This window comes from Rhipicephalus microplus, chromosome 3 (genome assembly GCF_043290135.1).
Source record: "Rhipicephalus microplus isolate Deutch F79 chromosome 3, USDA_Rmic, whole genome shotgun sequence".
Lineage (NCBI taxonomy): Eukaryota > Metazoa > Arthropoda > Arachnida > Ixodida > Ixodidae > Rhipicephalus > Rhipicephalus microplus.
In genome coordinates this window covers 61,941,003-61,966,034 of record NC_134702.1, presented here as the reverse complement: position 1 = coordinate 61,966,034, position 25,032 = coordinate 61,941,003, and the positions used below count along the sequence as shown (strand labels likewise).

Genomic DNA, 25,032 nt, shown 5'->3' with positions numbered 1-25,032 from the left:
ACGCTGCCGAAACATTTATTGCTTCTCTACCTAATCGTTTGTCCAGTTCAATTAACATTGCAATATAATATATTACCAAGCATCGGTAGCGTGGCCGAGCGGTCTAAGGCGCTGGTTTAAGGCACCAGTCTCTTCGGGGGCGTGGGTTCGAATCCCACCGCTGCCAAAACTTCTATTGCTTTTATACAAGGTTGTTCATCCAATGTATTGAATATTGTATTATAAAAGAGTGCACCCCATCGGTAGCATGTCCGAACGGTCTAAGGCGCTGGTTTAAGGCACCAGTCTCTTCGGCGGCGTGGGCTCAAATCCCAACGATGCCGAAACTTTTATTGCTTCTCTACCTGATCGTTTGTCCAGTTCATTGAACATTGCAATATAATATAATGCGAAGCATCGGTAGCGTGGCCGAGCGATCTAAGGCGCTGATTTAAGGCACCAGTCTCTTCGGGGGCGTGGGTTCAAATCCCACCGCTGCCAAAACCTTTATTGCTTCTCTACAAGGTCGTTGATCCAATGTATTGAATATTGTATTATGAAATAGTGCCAGCCATCGGTAGCATGTCCGAACAGTCTAAGGCGCTGGTTTAAGGCACCAGTCTCTTCGGGGGCGTGGGTTCAAATCCCACCGCTGCCAAAACTTTTATTGCTTCTCTACAAGGTCGTTCATCCAATGTATTGAATATTGTATTATGAAATAGTGCCAGCCATCGGTAGCATGTCCGAACGGTCTAAGGCGCTGGTTTAAGGCACCAGTCTCTTCGGGGGCGTGGGCTCAAATCCCAACGATGCCGAAACTTTTATTGCTTCTCTGCCTGATCGTTTGTCCAGATCATTGAACATTGCATTATAATATATTACCTGTGAAGAAGAAGTTGTGCCTGCAGCGAGCAGCATCGCCAACGCCTGGCTCTCTCGGCTCGTGCTTCGGTTCGTTGCTGTGCCGATCGCTGGACGGTTCTTGACGCTGTCTCGTCGCTGGCTTTAACGGCTAATAAACCTCCTCACATTTGGTGGAGGTGCTGTTAATCCCCGTTGCTACACCCTGGAGCTGCGAAGCCGCACGCTACCACCTGTCATGACTGCCAACGCCACTACATCGACGCCATCGCTCCAGTTCAACTGCCCTGGCCATCCTAAACTACGGGAGCCGAAGGTCTTCAGCGGTGCGGATGGGACCGACGTCGAAGACTGGCTCGAGCACTACGAACTGGTGAGCGCCAACAATAAGTGGGATGAAGCCGACAAGCTGGGCTACGTGATATTTTATCTCACTGGCGTCGCCGAATTGTGGTTTAATAACCACAAACACAACATCCCCACATGGAGCGTCTTCAAGACGTCATGTGCTGAAGTGTTCGGTCGGCCGGCTGTCCGCAAGCAGAGGGCAGAACAGCACTTGCGCGTCCGCTCTCAGCAGACTGGCGAGACCTTTACCAGTTATATTGAGGACGTCATCGACCTTTGTCGACGTGTGAATGACACCATGACCGAATCTGACAAGGTCAAAAACATCCTGAAGGGCATCGACGACGGCGCATTTCAGATGCTCTTGGCAAGAAATCCAAGCACAGTTTCCGAAGTCGTCAGCTTGTGTCAGAGCTACGACGAGTTGAAGAAACAACGCACTCTCACTCGGCAGCCTCAGCATGGTGGTGAGTCACTGTCCAGTTTCGACACCCTGCCGGACAATTCACCACTGCTTCAGCAAGTTCGAGCCTTCGTCCGTGAGGAAGTCGCCCGCCAACTTTCCCTTGTGCCCTTCACTCACGAGACCACCACCCGTCTACCTGCCCCGCTTCGCACTGCTATTTCGGAGGAGGTTGCCCAAGCTGTTCCTGTTGCGCACCACGAGCCGCCTCTATCCAGCCTTGGCCACTGCCAGCGTTCTGCTCAGCCGGTAGGCCCTCCTGTCGCCTATCCGCCAGCCGTTCAGCCTGTGGCCGCGCCCCTCACCTATGCAACGCAGCCTGTGGCTCCGCCTGTCGCCTTTTCGCAAGAGATGCAGCCCGTAGCCGCGCCGCTCACATATGCAGACGCTGTACGTAGGCTCCCGCAACCACCCTACACCACGCGCTCACAGCCCGCACACCCGGCTGCTTATACTGCACCTTGGGCGGCAGCACCAGTCGCCAATCCCTGGAGGACGCCCGATAACCGACCGATTTGCTACGCTTGCTTCACTCCCGGACACGTCGCTCGCTAATGCCGCCGTTGACCTCAGACGTTCGGCAACTATGCCCGGTCGTCGCATCCCGGCAGCCAACCTTTCGTCCAATACGGGCCGGTCTCGCCACCTCGCTATGCGCCTACTGACCACCTTGACTTCCAGCCGCAACGCGCACCCTCTCCTCGTCGGCGATCGCCCTCCCCCATGCGTCGTCGGCCCGGACCCTCCGACCAGGAAAACTAAGCAACGCAGTTCAAGAGGCAAGAACTGCGCCGTTTTCGAACTGTCTAAGCCCTCGCTCCTCTCCTGCTAACGTGGTCGCAGTAACTGTTGAAGGTTATTGTACTTTCGCCCTTGTGGACACTGGCGCCGCTGTTTCTGTTATTGCCGCTAATCTCTGCCGTTTATTACGCAAAGTAACGACTCCGCTTTCGGGACTGTCACTTCACACCGCAAGCGCACAGCAAGTAACGCCTCTCGCAGCCTGCACTGCAAGAGTCTCCATCGAAGGCATTCTTTACATCGTGGAGTTTATTGTTCTTCCTGTCTGTTCGCATGACGTCATCCTCGGGTGGGACTTCCTATCCCGCCATAATGCCGTCATTGACTGCGCACGCGCCGAAGTTGAGTTTTCGCCCTTGTGTGATTTCCCATTACTGGACGCTCCTGATCAGCCGCCGAAGTTGCTCGTTCATGAAGATACCGATATTCCGCCTGGAAATTTCGCCCTTGTTCCCGTTTCATGCAACGCCTACACTGACGCTACAGTTCTTTTTATGCCTTCCGATATCTTCAAATGTCGTCGAGCTTTGCCGCTGCCTTTCGCAACAATTGACCTTGCCGCCGGAAGAAGCAACATGTTCGTAAGGAATCCGCTTTCCACACCTGTCACATTGCATGCGGGGGAATGTCTCGGCCGCGTGCAGGATCTCGACCCTTCATTTTTGTTTGATGTCCCGGACGACTACTGCGACCACCCAAAAGCACTGTCGGCACTCGGGGAGTCGTCCAATGATACGTTTTCAAGCGCCATCGCCGACACTCTCACTCCCACCGAACATGCTGACCTGCTGGATCTTCTCCATGAGTTCAGGAGTTCGTGCGATGTGTCGCAACCTCAACTGGGCCGCACATCACAAGTCAAACATCATATTGACACCGGCCTACACCAGCCACTGCGTCAAAGACCATACCGTGTCTCCGCTGAAGAGCGCCGCGTCATCAACGATCAAGTCGAAGATATGCTTCGTAGAGACGTCATTCGACCATCTCACAGTCCCTGGGCGTCTCCCGTCGTCCTGGTGCGTAAGAAAGACGGATCTATCCGATTTTGCGTGGACTATCGTCGTTTGAATAAGATAACCCGCAAGGACGTCTATCCTTTGCCGCGCATTGATGACGCCATTGACACCCTTCACGGAGCGGAATTTTTCTCGTCGCTAGATTTGCGGTCTGGCTACTGGCAGGTCCCAATGGCAGAAGCCGATCGCCAAAAAACGGCATTTATTACACCAGACGGACTATATGAATTTAACGTCATGCCCTTTGGGCTTTGTAACGCGCCTGCCACGTTTGAACGTCTTATGGATAATACGCTACGTGGCCTCAAATGGAATATGTGCCTCTGTTACCTCGACGATGTCGTGGTTTTCTCCCATGACTTTCCTACGCACCTCCTTCGCCTCAGGCACGTTTTGAGTTGTCTGACCAACGCTGGCCTGCAGCTTAACCTAAAAAAATGCCGCTTCGCTGCACGCGAGCTCGTCATCCTAGGCCACATCGTGTCCAAGCACGGCGTATTACCAGACCCAGCAAAACTTCGAGCAGTCGCAGAATTTCCCAAGCCGACGACCATGAAAGAACTTCGCAGTTTTGTAGGCCTATGCTCCTATTTCCGGCGCTTTGTTCGCAATTTTGCATCTATCATGTCACCGTTAACCCAGCTTCTTCGCGGTGACGTGAACCTCACCTCCTGGTCTCCTGCATGTGACGTTGCCTTCACTACTCTGCGCCGGCTGCTCACTTCCCCACCTATTCTTCGCCACTTCGACCCGACGGCTCCTACCGAAGTGCACACCGACGCCAGCGGCGTCGGGCTGTGCGCGGTCCTCGCTCAACGAAAGCCCGGCTATTCAGAATACGTTGTAGCCTACGCTAGCCGCACTCTGACGAAAGCCGAAACTAATTACAGCGTGACAGAAAAAGAGTGTTTGGCTCTGGTGTGGGCGCTTGGAAAGTTCCGGCCGTACTTATACGGCCGCCCGTTCGATCTAGTAACTGATCACCACGTGCTTTGCTGGCTCTCCACATTGAAAGACCCTTCTGGCCGCCTTGCGCGATGGGCACTCCGCATCCAGGAGTACAACATTCGCGTCGTATACCGCTGCGGACGCAAACACTCTGACGCTGATGCCCTGTCCCGCTCACCTTTACCACCAGATCAGACGTGCGGAAACACTTGCCTCCAGACCTTGTCATCGCTAAATCTCGACTAGATTGCCACCGAACAACGTCGTGACCCGTGGATCGCCTCTCTTATCGAATATTTATCTGGCACGCCCAACCTTCCAGTATCTAGATCCCTCCGACGTCAAGCTTTCCATTTCGCCATCCGCGATCAACTTCTTCATCGACGCAACTACGCTCCCGATGGCCGCCGGTGGTTGCTGGTCATTCCACGCACTTTACGATCGCAAGTATGCGCCTCCCTTCACGACGATCCGCAATGTGGCCACGCCGGAGTGTTCAAAACATATGAACGCCTTCGCCATCGCTATTACTGGCGCGGCATGTACAATTTTGTACGTAAATTCGTGAAGTGCTGTCCTGACTGCCAGCGACGTAAATCAACACTGCCACGTGCGACTGGCGCATTGCAGCCACTTCCATGCCCTGCCAAGCCATTTGATCGCGTCGGCGTTGACCTCTACGGTCCCCTTCCATTGACACCACATGGTAATCGGTGGATTATAGTGGCGGTCGACCACCTGACACGCTACGCCGAAACAGCCGCCTTGCCGAGCGCTACAGCTGAGGATGTCGCCTCTTTCATTTTGCAACGCTTTATCCTTCGACATGGTGCACCTCGAGAGCTCCTTAGTGACAGAGGCCGCGCTTTTCTTTCCGAGGTCGTCGAAACTCTGCTTTCGGAATGCCACGTCATTCATCGGAAAACGACAGCATACCACCCGCAGACTAACGGACTAACAAAACGGTTCAACCGCACGCTAGGTGATATGCTCTCAATGTACGTGGTATCTGATCACAGCAACTGGGACCGTGTTCTCCCATACGTCACGTTCGCATATAACACCGCAATACAAACCACCACGGGATTCTCACCTTTCTTTCTTCTTTACGGACGTGAGCCTTCCCATACAATTGATACCCTACTTCCTTACCGTCCTGATGCTTCCGAGTGTCCACCTATCTCCGATGCTGCTAGACAAGCCGAAGAGTGCCGCCAGCTCGCCCGTGCGTTCACCTCGGAAGAACAACAACGCCAGAAAGAAACCCGTAGCACCTCTCTTCCGGATCCCAACTATGCCCCAGGGTCTCTTGTGTGGCTTGCCATCCCATACCAAACACCGGGACTCTCCTCGAAACTTGTCCCCCGGTACGAGGGGCCTTACACCGTTTTGGAGAAAACCTCTCCGGTTAATTTCCTAATTGAACCAGTTTCCCGATCGGACGACATGCGCCGGCGGGCACGTGACATCGTCCATGTTTCCCGACTGAAACCGTACCATGAGCCTTTGCCTGAATCTTCTTAAGTCGCCAGGATGGCTCCTTTTTCAGCGGGGGCGATTGTGAAGAAGAAGTTGTGCCTGCAGTGAGCAGCATCGCCAACGCCTGGCTCTCTCGGCTCGTGCTTCGGTTCGTTGCTGTGCCGATCGCTGGACGGTTCTTGACGCTGTCTCGTCGCTGGCTTTAACGGCTAATAAACCTCCTCACATACCAAACATCGGTAGCGTGGCCGAGCGGTCTAAGGCGCTGGTTTAAGGCACCAGTCTCTTTGGGGGCGTGGGTTCGAATCCCACCGCTGCCAAAACTTTTATTGCTTCTCTTAAGTTCGTTCATTCAATGTATAGAATTTTATATGATACAGTAGTTCCAGCCATCGGTAGGTTTGCTGAGCGGTTTAAGGTGCTGGTTTAAGGCACAAGTCTCTTCGTGGGCGCGGGTTCGAATCCCACTGCTGCCAAAATTTTTATTGCTTCTCTGCATAGTGGTTCATCCCGTTTATTCAAGATTGCATTATAAACTTGAACCAACCATCGGTAGCGTGGCCGAGCAGTCTAAGGCGCTGGCTTAAGGCACCACTCTCTTCGGGGGCGTGGGTTCGAATCCCACAACTGCCAAAACTTTTATTGCTTCTCTACAAGGTCGTTCATCCAATGAATTGAATATTGAATTATAAAATATTGCCAGCCATCGGTAGGTTTGCCGAGCGGTCTAAGGTGCTGGTTTAAGGCACCAGACTCTTCGGGGGCGTGGGCTCAAATCCCAAGGCTGCCGAAACTTTCATTGCTTCTCTACCTGATCGTTTGTCCAGTTCATTGAACATTGCATTTAATATAATGCGAAGCATCGGTAGCGTGGCCGAGAGATCTAAGGCGCTCATTTAAGGCACCATTCTCTTCGGGGGCGTGGGTTTGAATCCCACCGCTGCCAAAACTTTTATTGCTTCTCTACAAGGTCGTTCATCCAATGAATTGAATATTGAATTATAAAATTGTACCAACTATCGGTAGCGTGGCCGAGCGGTCTAAGGTGCTGGTTTAAAGCACCAGTCTCTTCGGGGGCGTGGGTTCGAATCCCACTGCCGGCAAAATTCTTATTGCTTATCTGCATAGTGGTTCATGCCGTTTATTCAAGATTGCATTATAAATTTGTTCCAACAATCGGTAGCGTGGCCGAGCGGTCTAAGGCGCTGGTTTAGGGCACCAGTCTCTTCGGGGGCGTGGGCTCAAATTCCAACGATGCCGACACTTTTATTTCTTCTCTACCTGATCGTTTGTCCAGTTTATTGAACATTGCGTTATAATATATTACGAAGCAGCGGTAGCGTGGCCGAGCGGTCTAAGGCGCTGGTTTAAGGCACCAGTCTGTTCGGGGGCGTGGGTTCGAATCCCACCGCTGCCAAAACTTTTATTACTTCTCTACAAGGTCGTTCATTCAATGTATTGAATTTTATACTATAAAATAGCGCCAGCCATCGGTAGGTTTGCCGAGCGGTTTAAGGTGCTAATTTAAGGCACCAGTCTCTTCGGGGCGTGGGTTCGAATCCCATCGCTGCCAAAATATTTATTGCTTCTCTACCTGATCGTTTGTCCAGACCATTGAACATTGCAATATAATATATAACCAAACATCGGTAGCGTGGCCGAGCGGTCTAAGGTGCTGGTTTAAGGCACAAGTATCTTCGTGGGCGTGGGTTCGAATCCTACTGCTGGCAAAATTTTTATTGCTTCTCTGCATAGTGGTTCATCCCGTTTATTCAAGATTGCATTATAAAATTGTACCAACCATCGGTAGCGTGGCCGAGCGGTCTAAGGCGCTGGTTTAAGGCACCAGTCTCTTCGGGGGCGTGGGTTCGAATCCCACCGCTGTCAAAACGTTTATTGCTTCTCTACAAGGTCGTTCATTGAATGAATTGAATCCTGAATTATATAATAGCCCCAGCCATCGGTAGCGTGGCCGAGCGGTCTAAGGTGCTGGCTTAAGGCACCAGTCTTTTCGGGGGCGTGGGCTCAAGTCCCAACGGTGCCGAAACATTCATTGCTTCTCTACCTAATCGTTTGTCCAGTTCATTGAACATTGCATTATAATATATCGCCAAGCATAGGTAGCGTGGCCGAGCGGTCTAAGGCGCTGGTTTAAGGCACCAGTCTCCTCGGGGGCGTGGTTTCGAATCCCACCGCTGCCAAAACATTTATTCCATTTCTACCTGATCGTTCATCCAATGTATTGAATATTGAATTATAAAATAGTGCAAGCCATCGGTAGCGTGGCCGAGTGGCCTAGGGTGCTAGTTTAAGGCACCAGTCTCTTCGAGGGCGTGGGCTCAAATCCCAACGCTGCTGAAACTTTTATTGCTTCCCTACCTAATGGTTTGTCCAGTTCATGGAACATTGCAATATAATATATTACCAAGCATCGGTAGCGTGGCCGAGCGTTCTAAGGCGCTGGTTTAAGGCACCAGTCTCTTCGTGGGCGTGGGTTTGAATCCTACCGCTGCCAAACCTTTATTGCTTCTGTACAAGGTCGTTCATCCATTGTATTGAATATTGAATTATAAAATAGTGCAAGCCATCGGTAGCGTGGCCGAGCGGTCTAAGGTGCTAGTTTAAGGCACCAGTCTCTTCGGGGGCGTGGGCTCAAATCCCAACGCTGCTGAAACTTTTATTGCTTCTCTACCTAATAGTTTGTCCAGTTCATTGAACATTGCAATATAATATATAAACAAGCATCGGTAGCGCGGCCGAGCGTTCTAAGGCGTTGGTTTAAGGCACCAGTCTCCTCGGGGGCGTGGGTTCGAATCCCACCGCTGCCAAAACATTTATTGCTTCTCTACAAGGTCGTTCATCCAATGTATTGAATATTGAATTATAAAATAGTGCAAGCCATCGGTAGCGTGGCCGAGCGGTCTAAGGTGCTAGTTTAAGGCACCAGTCTCTTCGGGAGCGTGGGCTGAAATCCCAACGCTGCTGAAACTTTTATTGCTTCTCTACCTAATAGTTTGTCCAGTTCATTGAACATCAATATAATATATTAACAAGCATCGCTAGCGTGGCCGAGCGTTCTAAGGCGCTGGTTTAAGGCACCAGTCTCTTCGTGGGCGGGGGCTCGAATCCCACCGCTGCCAAACCTTTATTGCTTCTCAACGTAATCGTTTGTCCAGTTCATTGAACATTGCATTACAATATATTACCAAGCATCGGTAGCTTGGCCGAGCGGTCTAAGGCGCTGGTTTAAGGCACCAGTCTCTTCGGGGGCTTGGGTTCAAATCCCACCGCTGCCAAAACTTTTATTGCTTCTCTACAATATCGTTCATCCAATGTATTGAATATTGAATTATGTCATAGTGCCAGCCATCGGTAGCGTGGCCGAGTGGTCTAAGGTGCTGGTTTAAGGCACCAGTCTCTTCGGGGACGTGGGCTCAAATCCCAACGCTGCCGAAACGTTTATTGCTTCTCTACCTAATCGTTTGTCATGTTCATTGAACATTGCATAATAATATATTTCCAAGCATCGGTAGCGTGGCCGAGCGGTCTAAGGCGCTGGTTTAAGGCACCAGTCTCTTTGGGGGCATGGGTTCGAATCCCACCGCTGCCAACACTTTTATTGCTTCTCTACAAGGTCGTTCATTCAATGTATTGAATATTATAATCTAAAATAGTGCCAGCCATTGGTAGGTTTGCCGAGCGGTTTAAGGTGCTGGTTTAAAGCACCAGTCTCTTCGAGATGTGGGCTCAAATCCCAAGGCTGCTGAAACTTTTATTGCTTCTCTACCTGATTGTTTGTCCAGATCATTGAACATTGAATTATAATATATAACCAACCATCGGTAGCGTGGCCGAGCGCATTCCACTTCCGGCTTTCGAGCCATACGGTCGCGGAATGTTCCCCTCCGACGGAGCGGTATCAGCGGCCCGACCGGGCCGCAGTGACAGGGTTTTTGCGCCTAGCGCCGACGATTATCAGGTGATTTTGCCCAATCTGCCTTCCGGACGCATCGCTGCGAATACCGTTTTCATGCATGGTGATCCGAGAGCCCGGCCTTACCGCGTCGAAGATTACCGGGACACTTTGGCCAAGCTTGGTGCGCTCGACGACGTTTTGGCGTTGGGGGCGTATCAAATGAACCACGTATGGGCTGTGACACTGACGAGTGCTGAGGCTGCTCGGAAGTTACTCTCCGCCATCGATGTGAAGGTAAAGGATCGCCCATGTTTGCTCATTGACCCAAATAACCGCGAGGTTCGCTTGAAGTTTCACTGGTTGCTGCACGGCGTGACCGACGAAGACGTGCGTGTTGCCTTGACTCCCTATGGGAAAGTGTTCGAAGTGAAACGGGAGAAGTGGCGAGCACCGGGCATCACAGAAAAGGGCTCAACGACGCGGTCTGTGGGACTAAAGCTGACGTCAAGGTGGATGACATTCCGCACCAGCTCAAGATTGCCGGAGAGCTGACTCTCGTGTCGTTCCAGGCCGTGCACCGTTGTGCCTACGGTGCAAGAGTACCGGTCACATACGTCGCGACTGCCGAGTACCCCGCTGCAGTCGTTGTCGCCGCTTCGGCCACGAAGACGCCGACTGCGCGAAGACATATGCCAGTGTGACTGGACCAGCGCAGGAAAGTGATGCACTGGAGCACCTCATGGACGAAGCAGACTCGGAAGAAACAGCAGGAGTTAACCCGAGCTGTGCTGTGGAACATGGGTCGTCATGCCGTCAAGAAGAGAGCGTGTGTGAAGCACCAGGTAAGCCCGACGCCGGGCTTCCATATGAAGGCGTAGGCGAAAGTAGTGAAAAGGTGGATGCAAGCAGCACCGGCGACACGTGTCTTGGCTCAGCAGACGAGACCCCCTCCGAGGCTGAACCGATGACTGGGATTGAAAGCGACAGTGGCACTGTGACGGGGAAGTGTCCCCGTGACGAAGGGAAAAAAGACAAGGGCACCACTGCTGCCTCGCTGGAAGAACCACCCGCCAAGACGACTCCCGCTCGGCGGCCTACCATCCGGCCACGGCCAAACATTTCGTCGGAGCGCAAGACGGCGGAAACGCCGCCTTCGCCAACTTAAGGACTGTACTCGGACAAGGCGTTCAGGAAGGAATTGCAGTTGTAAGGTAAGCGCCATGCCCCTGGGTTTTTCGTAGCCTTACAATGGTGCAAATAGAAAATTCAATCCGTGTGGCCACTTTAAATGTGCGTGGCCTGGCCTCACGGAGAAAACAATGTCAACTTTATCGGCTAGTAAGTGACCTCGACCTTGACATACTGGCAGTCCAAGAGATAAAGTCCATGGTGATGATGAAACTGGGGGCATGGTGCGCCAATTCTTGCCACGGTATTCTGCTATAGTTAGCCATGCCATAGGGACTTCTTCCGGTTGCGTTTTGTTCGTCAGACAGAGTCTGGGTGCTAAAGTAGAAGCCTCAACGTCATGTCCGTCTGGTCGGCTCATTGTTTGCGATCTTTTGTTTTCGGGATTGGAATGGCGCGTAATATGCTTGTACGCACCGACTGTCACTGACGAAAGACGCATATTTTTCGAACAACTAAAGCAGTATACCAAATGTAATAGGCTTCTAATCATTATTGGCGATTTCAACTGCGTCCTTTCAGCCAAAGACAAAACTAGTGAACGACATTACAGGGATGCAAGTACGGCTGTCTTAAGCGATATGGTAGGAGAACATGGTTTGGAGGATGTGGCTGAATGTCTCGGTGGTGGCCGGACTATGCAGTACACCCACTTTCAGGCAGCCAGCCATGCCCGACTAGATAGGGCGTACGTGAGTGTAGAATTGGTGCCGCTTTGCAAGGCATACCGTGTTAACGCCGTTTCATTTAGTGACCACTGCTTGGTTAGCTTTGTAGTAGCTAGCACGAAAGAAACGAAAAGGGCCTTCGAGTGGCAACTATGGAAATTGAATTCGAATCTGCTGAGTGATGAAAAATTTATGGAGGAAGTAATGACGGAAGTTAAAAAATGAAAGTTCGCAGTAAAAAGACGTTTAGAGAAAAATGGGAGAACTTCAAGCAGGTCGTTAAATTGAAGGCTTTGGAACGCTCGAGCGCTATAAGCAGAGAAAAAGGAGCAGAAGAAAAGCTCATGCGCAGAAACCTGGAAAAATTGCTCCTCGAAGAATGTAGAATGCCCGGCATGTTTCTTGAAGATATTCGCGCGTTGAAAAGTAAAATTGAGCGGTTCGATGTCGAAAGATACCGCGGTGCTATGGTTCGGGCAAGAGCCGAGCGACTGATAACGGCAGAAGCACCGTCAAAAAGGGCGTTGGGCTCAGAAAAGTGGCATGCGCGTCGTAATCAGATAACAGAAATTGAACACGAGGGTGAAGTCAGCGATGTCGCAAATGTTATCAAGCGTGCTTTCTTTGAGCACTTCAATGGTTTATTCGCCGCCAGCTCAGTTGATGTAGATCGTTTAGAAAAGATTTTTTACCGCTGATGCCAAAGCTTGACAATAATGCAAAAGAATTATTGGAGGAACCCATTTCGGAAGAGGAAGTTAACAGTGCTATTGAAAGTATGCATCCCGGGAAATCGCCTGGCCCTGATGGTCTGACTTCCGTCTTCTATAAGTGTTTCAAGTTTGAAATAACACCAGTCTTAGCCGACGTTTATAATGAGGCATTCGAGCTGAAAATATTACCCCCGTCCTTTTCATCATCTCACACTGTTCTTATACCAAAATCGGAAGACCCCGTTGCACTGCGCAAAGTAAATTCTTACCGCCCAATCTGCCTCACTAATGGAGATTACAAGATATTCATGAAAATCCTAGCTAAAAGGTTGCAAACAGTCATTACGGAGCTCGTGGGGCCGCGTCAGACGTGCGGCATTGAAGGTCGAACTATCCTCACGAATATACACGCAGCCCGGAGCATCCTCGAATGTTGCGACGCTATTGGTGCGCGAGTCGCAAGGCTGCAAATCGACCTCGAGAAGGCTTTTGACAGGGTGCCTCATGAAATTCTGCTGTGCATCCTAGATTATGTGAATCTAGGGAAAATAATCAAAGAGGGGGTTGTCATGGCGTACCGAGACTGCTCAACGCGGCTAATCGTTAACAAGGTGGTGGGGAAGCGCATCCCAGTCAAGCGTTCGGTCCGTCAGGGTTGTCCTCTCTCACCACTATTGTTTTGTTTGTACATAGAGTCCTTTTGTTTGAGTGTCATAGAGAATGACTGTGTCCGTGGGTTTAAGCTGCACGAGGTTGAAGTCCGACTGTTGGCTTATGCGGACGATATTGCCATTTTTTGCGCGGACTCTGACAGCATAGCAGATGCTGTCAAATGCGTTACTAACTTCTGTGCTGCAAGTGGCAGCGCTGTAAACTGGGGAAAATGCCTTGGCTTTTGGCACAGTGACTGGGCGGAAACCCCAGACAGTTTTGCCAGCATAAGGTTTGTTACGACACCGGTGAAATACTTGGGTGCCCCCCTCGAATGCTACAAAGACAGCGACTCGTACTGGAGGAGCCAAGTAGATAACCTGCAGGAAAGAGTGAACAAGTGGAATGGCTGGAATTGATCTATGTTTTCTAAAGCCACAATTTGCAACATATTCTTAGTGAGTAAAATTTGGTATATCTTACAAGTCTTACATTGTTCAAGGGTAAACATCCAAAAATTTCACCGTGTGTTCGCTTTGTGTGGGAATCGTCTTGGGAAAGATCGAGTCGGACCAATTTATTTCTTCGAGTGCGAAATGGAGAACTCGGCTTGTCGCATTTGTTTTTAAGACAGGTAGTCAATCGATTTTGTTTCTTTAGAGACGTCGACAACCCATTCCTTCGCACTGTCTGTCAACTTCGCCTGGGGCAACACTTGCCTAACATGGTTGTATCAACCTGCAGCGTACCTGGTGGTGTTTATGGCTTTCTCCGCGAAGTTGCACTTTCTTGTAGGTTTCTGTCAGTGCGGTTTTCACTTGAATACTTGAGTCAAGTCTGACGAAGAAAGTTGTACAAGGACCTATGTGATGTGTTTTTACCAGTGCCTTTGTATCGGTCCCTTTACAATGTATGCCATGGCCACACTTCTGACGAAGAAAGTTGTACAAGGACCTATGTGATGTGTTTTTACCAGTGCCTTTGTATCGGTCCCTTTACAATGTATGCCATGGCCACACTGTACTAAAGCGCGTCAAGGCGATGAAAATATCGCCAGGTGCTAAGAATTTCTTTTTTAAATTACATACCGGTACGCTGACCGTCAAAACCTGGATGGCTGCAAAGGGGTTCTACGTTCCTTGGGGCACTCATTGCATAATACGCAGAAAGGAGGAGACAATTGAGCATGTATTCATTGACTGCTGTGATGCTATCTTTCTTTGGGATGTGCTTCAGTGCACGATCAAAAACGATTTCCCCCTTGATGCACATGGCATCAGCTATTTGTAAATACAAAGTGACAACGGTACCCAATTTGATATGATAATGCTTAGGGCTCTTCATAGCATTTGGAAATCCAGGATGGCAGCCATGCACTTTGATGTAGATGCACGAGCACCCACCCAGTACTTCAAAGAGTATATAAGAAATTTTGTGGATGAACAAAAGTTGGAGGAATTCTTCCCAGAATGGTTGCCGCGCGTCGAATTACTATCGACGATAAAAACATTTTAACAGATGCGTGGCCACATCGTTTGAGCCACGGTTTTTACAATGTTTTGGATTGTGTTGTGTAATTATCAGTTAATATGTGTATTGTTTACGTGAGCCGAAAACAGGCAATAAAGAAAAAAAAAGTAGCGTGGCCGAGCGGTCTAAGGCGCTGGTTTAAGGCACCAGTATCCTCGGGGGCATGGGTTAGAATCCCACCGCTGCCAAAACTTTTATTGCTTCTCTACAAGGTCGTTCATCCAATGTACTGAATATTGTATTATAAAATAGTGCCAGCCATCGGTAGCATGTCCGAACGGTCTAAGGCGATGGTTTAAGGCTAAGGCACCAGTCTCTTCGGGGGCGTGGGCTCAAATCCCAAGGCTGCCGAAACTTTTATTGCTTCTCTACCTGATCGTTTGTTCAGTTCATTGAACAATGCATTAAAATATATTACGAAGCATCGGTAGCGTGGCCGAGCGGCATAAGGCGCTGGTTTAAGGCACCACTCTCTTCGGGGGCGTGGGTTCGAATCCCACCGCTGCCAAAACTTCTATTGCTTCTCTACAAGGTCGTTCATCCAATGTATTGAATATTGTATTATGAAAGAGTGCACCCCATCGGTAGCATGTCCGAACAGTCTAAGGCACTGGTTTAAGGCACCAGTCTCTTCGGGGGCATGGGTTCGAATCCCACCGCTGCCAAAACTTTTATTGCTTCTCTACAAGGTCGTTCATCTAATGTACTGAATATTGTATTATAAAATAGTGCCAGCCATCGGTAGCATGTCCGAACGGTCTAAGGCGATGGTTTAAGGCACCAGTCTCTACGGGGGCGTGGGCTCAAATCCCAAGGCTGCCGAAACTTTTATTGCTTCTCTACCTGATCGTTTGTCCAGTTCATTGAACATTGCATTATAATATATTACGAAGCATCGGTAGCGTGGCCGAGCGGTCTAAGGCGCTGGTTTAAGGCACCAGTCTCTTCGGGGGCGTGGGTTCGAATCCCACCGCTGCCAAAACTTCTATTGCTTCTCTACAAGGTCGTTCATCCAATGTATTGAATATTGTATTATGAAAGAGTGCACCCCATCGGTAGCATGTCCGAACGGTCTAAGGGACTGGTTTAAGGCACCAGTCTCTTCGGGGGCGTGGGCTCAAATCCCAACGATGCCGAAACTTTTATTGCTTCTCTACCTATCGTTTGTCCAGTTCAGTGAACATTGCATTATAATATACTACGAAGCAACGGTAGCGTGGCCGAGCGGTCTAAGGCGCTGGTTTAAGGCACCAGTCTCTGGGGGGGCGTGGGTTTGAATCCCACCGCTGCCAAAACTTTTATTGCTTCTCTACAAGGTCGTTCATCCAATGTATTGAATATTGTATTATAAAATAGTGCCAGCCATCGGTAGCATGTCCGGACGGTCTAAGGCGCTGGCTTAAGGCACCAGTCTCTTCGTGGGCGTGAGCTCAAATCCCAACGATGTCGACACTTTTATTGATTCTCTACCTGATCGTTTGTCCAGTTCATTGAACATTGCATTATAATATATTACGAAGCATCGGTAGCGTGGCCGAGTGGTCTAAGGCGCTGGTTTAAGGCACCAGTCTCTGGGGGGGGCGTGGGTTTGAATCCCACCGCTGCCAAAACTTTTATTGCTTCTCTACAAGGTCGTTCATCCAATGTATTGAATATTGTATTATAAAATAGTGCCAGCCATCGGTAGCATGTCCGGACGGTCTAAGGTGCTGGTTTAAGGCACCAGTCTCTTCGTGGGCGTGGGCTCAAATCCCAACGATGTCGACACTTTTATTGATTCTCTACCTGATCGTTTGTCCAGTTCATTGAACATTGCATTATAATATATTACTAAGCATCGGTAGCGTGGCTGAGTGGTCTAAGGCGGTGGTTTAAGGCACCAGTCTCTTCGAGGTCGTGGGTTCGAATCCCACCGCTGCCAAAACTTTTATTGCTTCTCTACAAGGTCGTTCATCCAATGTATTGAATATTGTATTATGAAAGAGTGCACCCCATCGGTAGCATGTCCGAACGGTTTAAGGCGCTGGTTTAAGGCTCCAGTCTCTTCGGGGGCGTGGGCTCAAATCCCAACGATGCCGAAACTTTTATTGCTTCTCTACCTGATCGTTTGTCCAGTTCAGTGAACATTGCATTATAATATATTACGAAGCATCGGTAGCGTGGCCGAGCGGTCTAAGGCGCTGGTTTAAGGCACCAGTCTCTTCGGGGGCGTGGGTTCGAATCCCACCGCTGCCAAAACTTTTATTACTTCTCTACAAGGTCGTTCATCCAATGTATTGAATATTGTATTATGAAAGAGTGCACCCCATCGGTAGCATGTCCGAACGGTTTAAGGCGCTGGTTTAAGGCACCAGTCTCTTCGGGGGCGTGGGTTCGAATCCCACCGCTGCCAAAACTTTTAATGCTTCTCTACAAGGTCGTTCATCCAATGTATTGAATATTGTATTATAAAATAGTGGTAGCCCTCGGTAGCATGTCCGGACGGTCTAAGGCGCTGGTTTAAGGCACCAGTCTCTTCGGGGGCGTGGGCTCAAATCCCAAAGCTGCCGAAACTTTTATTGCTTCTCTACCTGATCGTTTGTCCAGTTCATTGAACATTGCATTATAATATATTACGAAGCATCGGTAGCGTGGCCTAGCGGTCTAAGGCGCTGGTTTAAGGCACCAGTCTCTTCGGGGGCTTGGGTTCGAATCCCACCGCTGCCAAAACTTTTATTGCTTCTCTAAAAGGTCGTTCATCCAATCTATTGAATATTGTATTATAAAAGAGTGCACCCCATCGGTAGCATGTCTGAACGGTCTAAGGCGCTGGGATGAGGCACCAGTCTCTTCGGGGGCGTGGGCTCAAATCCCAACGATGCCGACACTTTTATTGCTTCTCTACCTGATCGTTTGTCCAGTTCATTGAACATTGCATTATAATATATTACGAAGCATCGGTAGCGTGGCCGAACGGTCTAAGGCGGTGGTTTAAGGTACCAGTCTCTTCGGGGTCGTGGGTTCGAATCCCACCACTGCCAAAACTTTTATTGCTTCTCTACAAGGTCGTTCATCCAATGTATTGAATATTGTATTATAAAAGAGTGCACCCCATCGGTAGCATGTCCGAACGGTCTAAGGCGCTGGTTTAAGACACCAGTCTCTTCGGCGGCGTGGGCTCAAATCCCAAAGATGCCGAAACTTTTATTGCTTCTCTACCTGATCGTTTGTCCAGTTCATTGAACATTGCATTATAATATATTACGAAGCATCGGTAGCGTGGCCGAGCGATTCCACTTCCGGCCACCGTAGTGTACGGACGTGGCGGCATGAGCTCCGGCGATATCGGAGCGGCATCAACGGCCCAGCTCGGTCGTGGTACCAGGAACATGGACGAATCGTCACAGGATTATCAGATTATTTTGCCCCGACTGCCATCAAATGATTCAACGCTGCATACTGTCTTTTTGCACGCTGATATCAAGGCGCGGCCGTATCGCGTTGAGGATTTCAGGGACGCTCTTATTCGTTTGGCTTTGCTTCCCGAGGTTGCTGCCTTGGGGGCGTACCAAATGAATCATGTTTGGGCCATCACTTTCAAGGACGAGGAGGGCAAGAAGAGAATACTCGCTGCTGGGGACATTGTGGTGAAGAACCAGCGCTGTATCACTATCGACCCTAACCACCAGGATACGAAGCTGAAGATACACTGGCTACTGTTTAACGTTCCTGACGACGAGGTGAGGGCAGCGTTGGCTCCTTATGGCAAGGTGAACGAAATAGTGCGAGAGCGCTGGCGCGTGTATGGATGCACCGACAAAGGCTCTTCGACGCGAGTGGTGAGCATCAGGCTCAAAGCTGGCCTCACGGTGGATGACCTCCCACATCAGTTGCGGATTGCCGGAGACCTCACGCTAGTTGTCGTCGCGGGAAGAGCACCGTTATGCCTGCGTTGCCGCGGAACAGGTCATATTAGGAGGGATTGCCGAGCCCCACGTTGTACAGTGTGTCGGCGTTTTGGGCATAATGAGAGCGGCTGTATGAGAACATATGCAAGTGTAGCAGGGCCCGCGGGAGGCGAAGAACTTTCCGAGCATCACATGGACGAGGCTGAAGCAGAAGAGCTGATAGGGGCGCGTCGGGAGGAACCGAAACCCAAGTTGACGCCCCTTACGCCACGCCCCACAGGTGCTGAGACGGCGTCTAACAAAGACAAGGGTTCTACAAAAGACGTGCAATCCACGAGGAACACACAAGATATAACGGCGCTTGCAGCGCAGGAAGAAATGTCGGAAAACATGGACACGTCAAATACATGTAAAAGGCCCAGGGAAGAGGCGGAAGGCAAGAAGGCTGCTACAACGAAAGAAGTGGAGGAACCACCGGCCAAGGCGATGAACGTGCGCCGTAGACCGGCACCTAACATCCTCAGCGAACGTCGAATAGCCGAGAACCTCCCACCAACCCAGGTGCAACAGACACAACTGCCGCAGCAGCAACCAGTGCCGAATCAGCAGACATTGCATCAGCGACTGACAGATCAACAACAGAAGGGGCCTTCAGCGGGGCCCCCTTCAGATCAAAAGCCCCCGTAAGGTGGGGGTCTGGATTAAGTGACACAAGTATTGACCCGGCGGAAGCACCAACAAATGGAGCGCAGTGGTGAAGTGTGCATAATGTGCTGCGTGAAACGTGCGCGGCGCTCTACTTTTGTGATCAAAAGAAAGGGGACCTATCAGACCATATCGAACCTTGGACCTGATGGTGATAAAGGAGTATCAGAGGTGAGAACCATGTGGCCGGGACGGCCATTCACGTCCTAATGGCTATGAGCGTCGAAGCAGAATTGAGAGTTGCGACTCTCAATGTCAGGGGACTTGCCGCTCGACGAAGGCAGTATCAATTAAGTCGTTTGATGCTGGAACGTGATCTCGATGTTATTGCCATTCAGGAAACAAAAGTTGAAGGGCAAGATCAGACTGACCGAATGGTGTCCCCTTTTAGAGCCCGGTACGATGTGTGTGTGTCTCATGCCGTTGGAATGTCGGCGGGTTGTGCACTGTTCCTTAAAAATTCTATTGGTATAGTTGAGGAGACTGTAACTGTGTCTAGTACTGGGAGATTCATAGTTTGCGATTTTACATATAATAATAAAAAATGGCGAGTTGTCTGTGTTTACGCACCGAACAAAGAAGTTGAACGTAAATTATTGTTTGAGAATTTACAGACTTTTCTTAGCTGTGGCAGGATTGTCATTATGCTCGGCGACTTTAATTGTGTTTGCAACCCTCAGGACAGAGCAAAAAAAAGCAGCCATAAAAGACCAAAGTGCAACGCTACTCTGCACTATTGTACAAGATTGTCATCTCGAAGATGTTGGTGATGTGCTCTCTGCAGAAGAGCACTTCACACACTTTCAGAACGAAAGCCATGCGAGGCTAGACAGAGCCTATGTGTCAGTAGAGTTAATGCGAGTATGTTCGAATTATGAAGTAAAAAGTGTGTCTTTCAGTGACCACAGTTTAGTAATGTTCACTATAGGGTATAAACAGAAGAAGACACGCTTTAACTGGGACGTGTGGAAATTAAACGACTTATTATTAAAAGATGAATTGTTCGTTGAAGCTGTGCAGGATTCCATTAACAAAATGTTAGCTGAGCCTCAAGCGAACGTGATTGAAGCCTGGGAGCGTTTTAAGGAGGTGACAAAGATGAAAGCCATAGAAAGATCCGGTGTGTTACATAGAGCCAAAAAGGAAAAAGAAAAAGATTTGCAATGTCAGTTAGACTTTGCGTTGAGTCTAGAAAGTAAAATGCCAGGAAAGTACACAAAAGAAATAAGGCAGTTAAAAAAACCAATTGGAGGCAATTGACATTGAAAAATATAGAGGTGCGGTGATAAGGGCACGTGCGGAAAAATTATCTCTCGGCGAAACACCAACAAAGCGTGCACTTGGGGATGAAAAAAGATACGCCAAGCGAAATGAAATCAAAGCGATTGCAACTGATAGCGGTATTGTACGTGAAGCGACAGCAATTGAGCAAGTATTTGTTGAATATTTCCGAGGCTTACTTGGCCGAAAAGTGAAGGCAGAGGAAGGGTTTGAGGATCAGTTTCTGCATTTGATACCAAAGCTCTCTGATAACGAGAGAGAGCAGCTGGAGATAGCGATTGAAGTGTCCGAAATAGAAAAAGCTATTGACGACCTAGCGGCTGGCAAAGCACCGGGACCTGATGGATTTGGTGCCGCATTGTACAAGACTTTTAAAGGTGTTATTTCTGTTGCCTTACATCGTGTCTTCACGGAGGCTATAAGATTAAAGGTTCTGCCCGGCTCATTTAAAAAGACGCACGTAATACTCATACCGAAAACTGACGACCCCAAAAAATTATTGTCCGTCAAGTCGTACCGACCAATCAGTTTAGCCAACACAGACTATAAAGTGTTTATGAAGGTTCTTGCAGGCAGGTTGCAAAGGATGATGAAAATACTAGTTGGACCACACCAGACTTGTGGTATAAAAGGACGCACAATAAATACAAATGTTCATGTAGCGAGAAGCGTGCTGGAGAGTTGCGATGTGTTTGGTAGCAAGGTTGCAATGTTGCAATTAGATCTGGAAAAAGCCTTTGACCGTGTAAATCATGATATCCTTTTTTTGATACTAGAATATGTTAATGTAGGGTCTGTCATTTTGGAAGGGGTAAAAATGGCCTATAGAGAGTGCTTTACGAGTCTTGTAATTAATGGGCGACTTACTGAAAGCTTTCAAGTGACAAACGGTGTGCGGCAAGGTGATCCCATTTCGGCTTTATTATTTGCAATATATATGGAACCTTTCTGCATGAAGATTATTAGCAATGAAACAATAAAAGGGTATCAGCTAATGAACAGTGAAGTTAAAATGCTAACATATGCCGACGATATTGCCGTGTTTTGTAGCGATAAGGAAAGTGTCAGTGAAGTGATACGTCATGTGGCCTATTTTTGCAAGATGACAGGCAGTGCAGTAAACTGGGACAAATGCCTAGGCTTGTGGCATGGTTCTTGGGAGACCACCCCACAAAACTTTGCAAATATGAACTGGTCACTTGTACCGACGAAGTATCTCGGAGTACCCCTCCAGCATTACAAAAACACGGATGATTACTGGAAAGAGATATGTGAGAGCACTCGTGAGAAGACAAGAAACTGGGGTGGTAGGGAACTTTCTATGTTTTCTAGAGCGACTGCATGCAATTGGTTCATTGTTTGCAAAGTATGGTATGTTCTGCAGTTCCTATTTATGTCAAGAGCAAATGTGCAGAAATTGCATCGAGTCTTAGCTGTGTTTGTTTGGGGGTCGGTTTGGGAGCGTACGAGTCGAACAAACTTATTTCATTCACTAAGAAATGGTGGTTTAGGATTGGCTCACCTCTTCCTCAAGCAAATTGTGTCTAGATATATTTTTTTACGCGACCAATGTAACCCGTTTGTGAGAACATTTCTACAAATTGTACTTTCTAATAAGATTCCTGATTATGTGGTATCAAGTATGTCTGTGAAATGTAACCTACGTGGATATTTAAGAGAAGTTATAATGGCATATGAAATACTGAAAGTGAGATTTTCAATGGAATATTTATCTGTTGTAAAGAGAAAACGTCTTTACAGAGATTTACGTGACGTAATGCTGCCTCAGCCTATCTACAGATCAGTATACCAGGTTGGTGCTGAACGTGACGTATTGAAGAGAGTGAAAATGATGACCGTACGCGCAAGTGCAAAGACATTTTTTTTTCAGCTGCACAGCGGAACATTGCCCGTAAAACCATGGTTGCAAGAAAAGGGCTTCTTTGTTCCGTGGTCGATGGACTGCCTTATCTGTAAGAAACCCGAGACTGTCAACCACATTTTTCTTGATTGCTGGGATGCTGTTTTTCTGTGGGACATTCTGCAGCGTACTTTGAAAAAGGACTTGCCTATCACACCACACGGTATTAGATTCTTGGCTGTAGAAAATGAGGATGGTGTGCCTTATGATATGTTTATGTTGCTTGTGCTTCACAGCGTGTGGCGAACTAGAATGGCAGTAAGACACGTAGATAAAGATGCCCGATGTGCGCATGAATACTTCACGGAAAGTATTGTATACATAAGAGACGTGTTATCTTCCAGAGAAGAAAGACCTGAATGGGTGTCGTTGTTGAATGTGTTGGCTACAATGAAGCAGTTTTAAATGAAACCAGTCACAGCCAGGCTGGTGTTTTTTTAAACTTGTTTAAAAGTGATCGTAAATTGTATTTCTTTTGTGCGAAGCCGGCAATAAAGAAAAAAAAAAAAAAAAAAAGTAGCGTGGCCGAGCGGTCTAAGGCGCTGGTTTAAGGCACCAGTCTCTTCGGGGGCGTGGGTTCGAATCCCACCGCTGCCAAAACTTTTATTGCTTCTCTACAAGGTCGTTGATCCAATGTATTGAATATTGCATTATAAAATAGTGCCAGCCATCGGTAGCATGTCCGAACGGTCTAAGGCGCTGGTTTAAGGCACCAGTCTCTTCGGGGGTGTGGGCTCAAATCCTAACGATGCCGAAACTTTTATTGCTTCTCTACCTGATCGTTTGTCCAGTTCATTGAACATTGCATTATAATACATTACAAAGCATCGGTAGCGTGGCCGAGCGGTCTAAGGCGCTCGTTTAGGGCACCAGTCTCTTCGGCGGCGTGGGTTCAAATCTCACCGCTGCCAAAACTTTTATTGCTTCTCTACAAGGTCGTTCATCCAATGTATTGAATATTGCATTATAAAAGAGGGGACCCCATCAGTAGCAGGTCTGAACGGTCAAAGGCGCTGGTTTAAGGCACCAGTCTCTTCGGGGGCGTGGGCTCAAATCCCAACGATGCCGAAACTTTTATTGCTTCTCTACCTGATCGTTTTTCCAGTTCATTGAACATTGCATTATAATATATTACGAAGCATCGGTAGCGTGGCCGAGCGGTCTAAGGCGCTGGTTTAAGGCACAAGTCTCGTCGGGGGCGTGGGTTCGAATCCCACCGCTGCCAAAACTTTTATTGCTTCTCTACAAGGTCGTTCATTCAATGTATTGAATATTGCATTATAAAAGAGTGCACCCCATCGGTAGCATGTCCGAACGGTCTAAGGCGCTGGTTTAAGGCCCCAATCTCTTCGGCGGCGTGGGCTCAAATCCCAACGATGCCGAAACTTTTATTGCTTCTCTACCTGATCGTTTGTCCAGTTCATTGAACATTGCATTATAATATATTACGAAGCATCGGTAGCGTGGCCGAGCGGTCTATGGCGCTGGTTTAAGGCACCAGTCTCTTCGGGGGCGTGGGCTCAAATCCCAACGATGCCGAAACTTTTATTGCTTCTCTACCTGATCGTTTTTCCAGTTCATTGAACATTGCATTATAATGTATTACGAAGCATCGGTAGGGTGGCCGAGCGGTCTAAGGCGCTCGTTTAAGGCACAAGTCTCTTCGGGGGCGTGGGTTCGAATCCCACCGCTGCCAAAACTTTTATTGCTTCTCTACAAGGTCGTTCATCCAATGTATTGAATATTGCATTATAAAAGAGTGCTCCCCATCAGTAGTATGTCCGAACGGTCTAAGGCGCTGGTTTAAGGCACCAGTCTCTTCGGGGGCGTGGGCTCAAATCCCAAGGCTGCCGAAATTTTTATTGCTTCTCTACCTGATCGTTTGTCCAGTTCATTGAACATTGCATTATAATATATTACGAAGCATCGGTAGCGTGGCCGAGCGGTCTATGGCGCTGGTTTAAGGCACCAGTCTCTTCGGGGGCGTGGGCTCAAATCCCAACGATGCCGAAACTTTTATTGCTTCTCTACCTGATCGTTTTTCCAGTTCATTGAACATTGCATTATAATGTATTACGAAGCATCGGTAGGGTGGCCGAGCGGTCTAAGGCGCTCGTTTAAGGCACAAGTCTCTTCGGGGGCGTGGGTTCGAATCCCACCGCTGCCAAAACTTTTATTGCTTCTCTACAAGGTCGTTCATTCAATGTATTGAATATTGCATTATAAAAGAGTGCACCCCATCAGTAGTATGTCCGAACGGTCTAAGGCGCTGGTTTAAGGCACCAGTCTCTTCGGGGGCGTGGGCTCAAATCCCAAGGCTGCCGAAATTTTTATTGCTTCTCTACCTGATCGTTTGTCCAGTTCATTGAACATTGCATTATAATATATTACGAAGCATCGGTAGCGTGGCCGAGCGGTCTAAGGCGCTGGTTTAAGGCACCAGTCTCTTCGGGGGCGTGGGTTCGAATCCCACCGCTGCCAAAACCTTTATTGCTTCTCTAAAAGGTCGTTCATCCAATGTATTGAATATTGTAATATAAAAGAGTGCATCCCATCGGTAGCGTGACCGAGCGGCCTAAGGTGCTGGTTTAAGGCCGCAGTCTCTTCGGGGGCGTGGGTTCGAATCCCACTACTGCCAAAACATTTATTGCTTCTTTACAAGGTCCTTCATCCA

At 48.8% G+C, this 25,032-nt stretch overlaps 1 protein-coding gene and 20 non-coding genes across 21 annotated transcripts; all 21 read left to right on the top strand.

The window, feature by feature from the left end:
- Window positions 1-84: 84 nt before the first annotated feature.
- TRNAL-AAG (transfer RNA leucine (anticodon AAG)) lies at window positions 85-166 on the top strand. The gene has a single exon. It is a non-coding gene; the product is annotated as a tRNA-Leu (tRNA).
- Window positions 167-398: 232 nt separating this feature from the next.
- Window positions 399-480, top strand: TRNAL-AAG (transfer RNA leucine (anticodon AAG)). The gene has a single exon. It is a non-coding gene; the product is annotated as a tRNA-Leu (tRNA).
- A 5,656-nt stretch (window positions 481-6,136) lies between these two features.
- Window positions 6,137-6,218, top strand: TRNAL-AAG (transfer RNA leucine (anticodon AAG)). Its single transcript has one exon. It is a non-coding gene; the product is annotated as a tRNA-Leu (tRNA).
- A 701-nt stretch (window positions 6,219-6,919) lies between these two features.
- Window positions 6,920-7,001, top strand: TRNAF-AAA (transfer RNA phenylalanine (anticodon AAA)). Its single transcript has one exon. It is a non-coding gene; the product is annotated as a tRNA-Phe (tRNA).
- A 232-nt stretch (window positions 7,002-7,233) lies between these two features.
- Window positions 7,234-7,315, top strand: TRNAL-AAG (transfer RNA leucine (anticodon AAG)). The gene has a single exon. It is a non-coding gene; the product is annotated as a tRNA-Leu (tRNA).
- A 388-nt stretch (window positions 7,316-7,703) lies between these two features.
- Window positions 7,704-7,785, top strand: TRNAL-AAG (transfer RNA leucine (anticodon AAG)). Its single transcript has one exon. It is a non-coding gene; the product is annotated as a tRNA-Leu (tRNA).
- Window positions 7,786-8,017: 232 nt separating this feature from the next.
- TRNAL-AAG (transfer RNA leucine (anticodon AAG)) lies at window positions 8,018-8,099 on the top strand. The gene has a single exon. It is a non-coding gene; the product is annotated as a tRNA-Leu (tRNA).
- A 1,327-nt stretch (window positions 8,100-9,426) lies between these two features.
- On the top strand, window positions 9,427-9,508 carry TRNAL-AAG (transfer RNA leucine (anticodon AAG)). Its single transcript has one exon. It is a non-coding gene; the product is annotated as a tRNA-Leu (tRNA).
- A 5,482-nt stretch (window positions 9,509-14,990) lies between these two features.
- TRNAL-AAG (transfer RNA leucine (anticodon AAG)) lies at window positions 14,991-15,072 on the top strand. Its single transcript has one exon. It is a non-coding gene; the product is annotated as a tRNA-Leu (tRNA).
- A 389-nt stretch (window positions 15,073-15,461) lies between these two features.
- TRNAL-AAG (transfer RNA leucine (anticodon AAG)) lies at window positions 15,462-15,543 on the top strand. Its single transcript has one exon. It is a non-coding gene; the product is annotated as a tRNA-Leu (tRNA).
- A 231-nt stretch (window positions 15,544-15,774) lies between these two features.
- TRNAL-AAG (transfer RNA leucine (anticodon AAG)) lies at window positions 15,775-15,856 on the top strand. The gene has a single exon. It is a non-coding gene; the product is annotated as a tRNA-Leu (tRNA).
- Window positions 15,857-16,088: 232 nt separating this feature from the next.
- On the top strand, window positions 16,089-16,171 carry TRNAL-AAG (transfer RNA leucine (anticodon AAG)). Its single transcript has one exon. It is a non-coding gene; the product is annotated as a tRNA-Leu (tRNA).
- Window positions 16,172-16,403: 232 nt separating this feature from the next.
- TRNAL-AAG (transfer RNA leucine (anticodon AAG)) lies at window positions 16,404-16,485 on the top strand. Its single transcript has one exon. It is a non-coding gene; the product is annotated as a tRNA-Leu (tRNA).
- Window positions 16,486-16,717: 232 nt separating this feature from the next.
- TRNAL-AAG (transfer RNA leucine (anticodon AAG)) lies at window positions 16,718-16,799 on the top strand. Its single transcript has one exon. It is a non-coding gene; the product is annotated as a tRNA-Leu (tRNA).
- Window positions 16,800-17,188: 389 nt separating this feature from the next.
- Window positions 17,189-17,270, top strand: TRNAL-AAG (transfer RNA leucine (anticodon AAG)). The gene has a single exon. It is a non-coding gene; the product is annotated as a tRNA-Leu (tRNA).
- Window positions 17,271-17,862: 592 nt separating this feature from the next.
- On the top strand, window positions 17,863-19,138 carry LOC119165417 (uncharacterized). Its single transcript, XM_037417597.2, has one exon. It carries the CDS (start codon window positions 17,873-17,875, stop codon window positions 19,136-19,138), a length of 1,266 nt encoding a protein of 421 aa, XP_037273494.2. The 5' UTR covers window positions 17,863-17,872.
- A 3,735-nt stretch (window positions 19,139-22,873) lies between these two features.
- Window positions 22,874-22,955, top strand: TRNAL-AAG (transfer RNA leucine (anticodon AAG)). Its single transcript has one exon. It is a non-coding gene; the product is annotated as a tRNA-Leu (tRNA).
- A 546-nt stretch (window positions 22,956-23,501) lies between these two features.
- Window positions 23,502-23,583, top strand: TRNAL-AAG (transfer RNA leucine (anticodon AAG)). Its single transcript has one exon. It is a non-coding gene; the product is annotated as a tRNA-Leu (tRNA).
- Window positions 23,584-23,972: 389 nt separating this feature from the next.
- Window positions 23,973-24,054, top strand: TRNAL-AAG (transfer RNA leucine (anticodon AAG)). Its single transcript has one exon. It is a non-coding gene; the product is annotated as a tRNA-Leu (tRNA).
- A 389-nt stretch (window positions 24,055-24,443) lies between these two features.
- TRNAL-AAG (transfer RNA leucine (anticodon AAG)) lies at window positions 24,444-24,525 on the top strand. The gene has a single exon. It is a non-coding gene; the product is annotated as a tRNA-Leu (tRNA).
- A 232-nt stretch (window positions 24,526-24,757) lies between these two features.
- On the top strand, window positions 24,758-24,839 carry TRNAL-AAG (transfer RNA leucine (anticodon AAG)). The gene has a single exon. It is a non-coding gene; the product is annotated as a tRNA-Leu (tRNA).
- The last annotated feature ends 193 nt before the right edge of the window (window positions 24,840-25,032 follow it).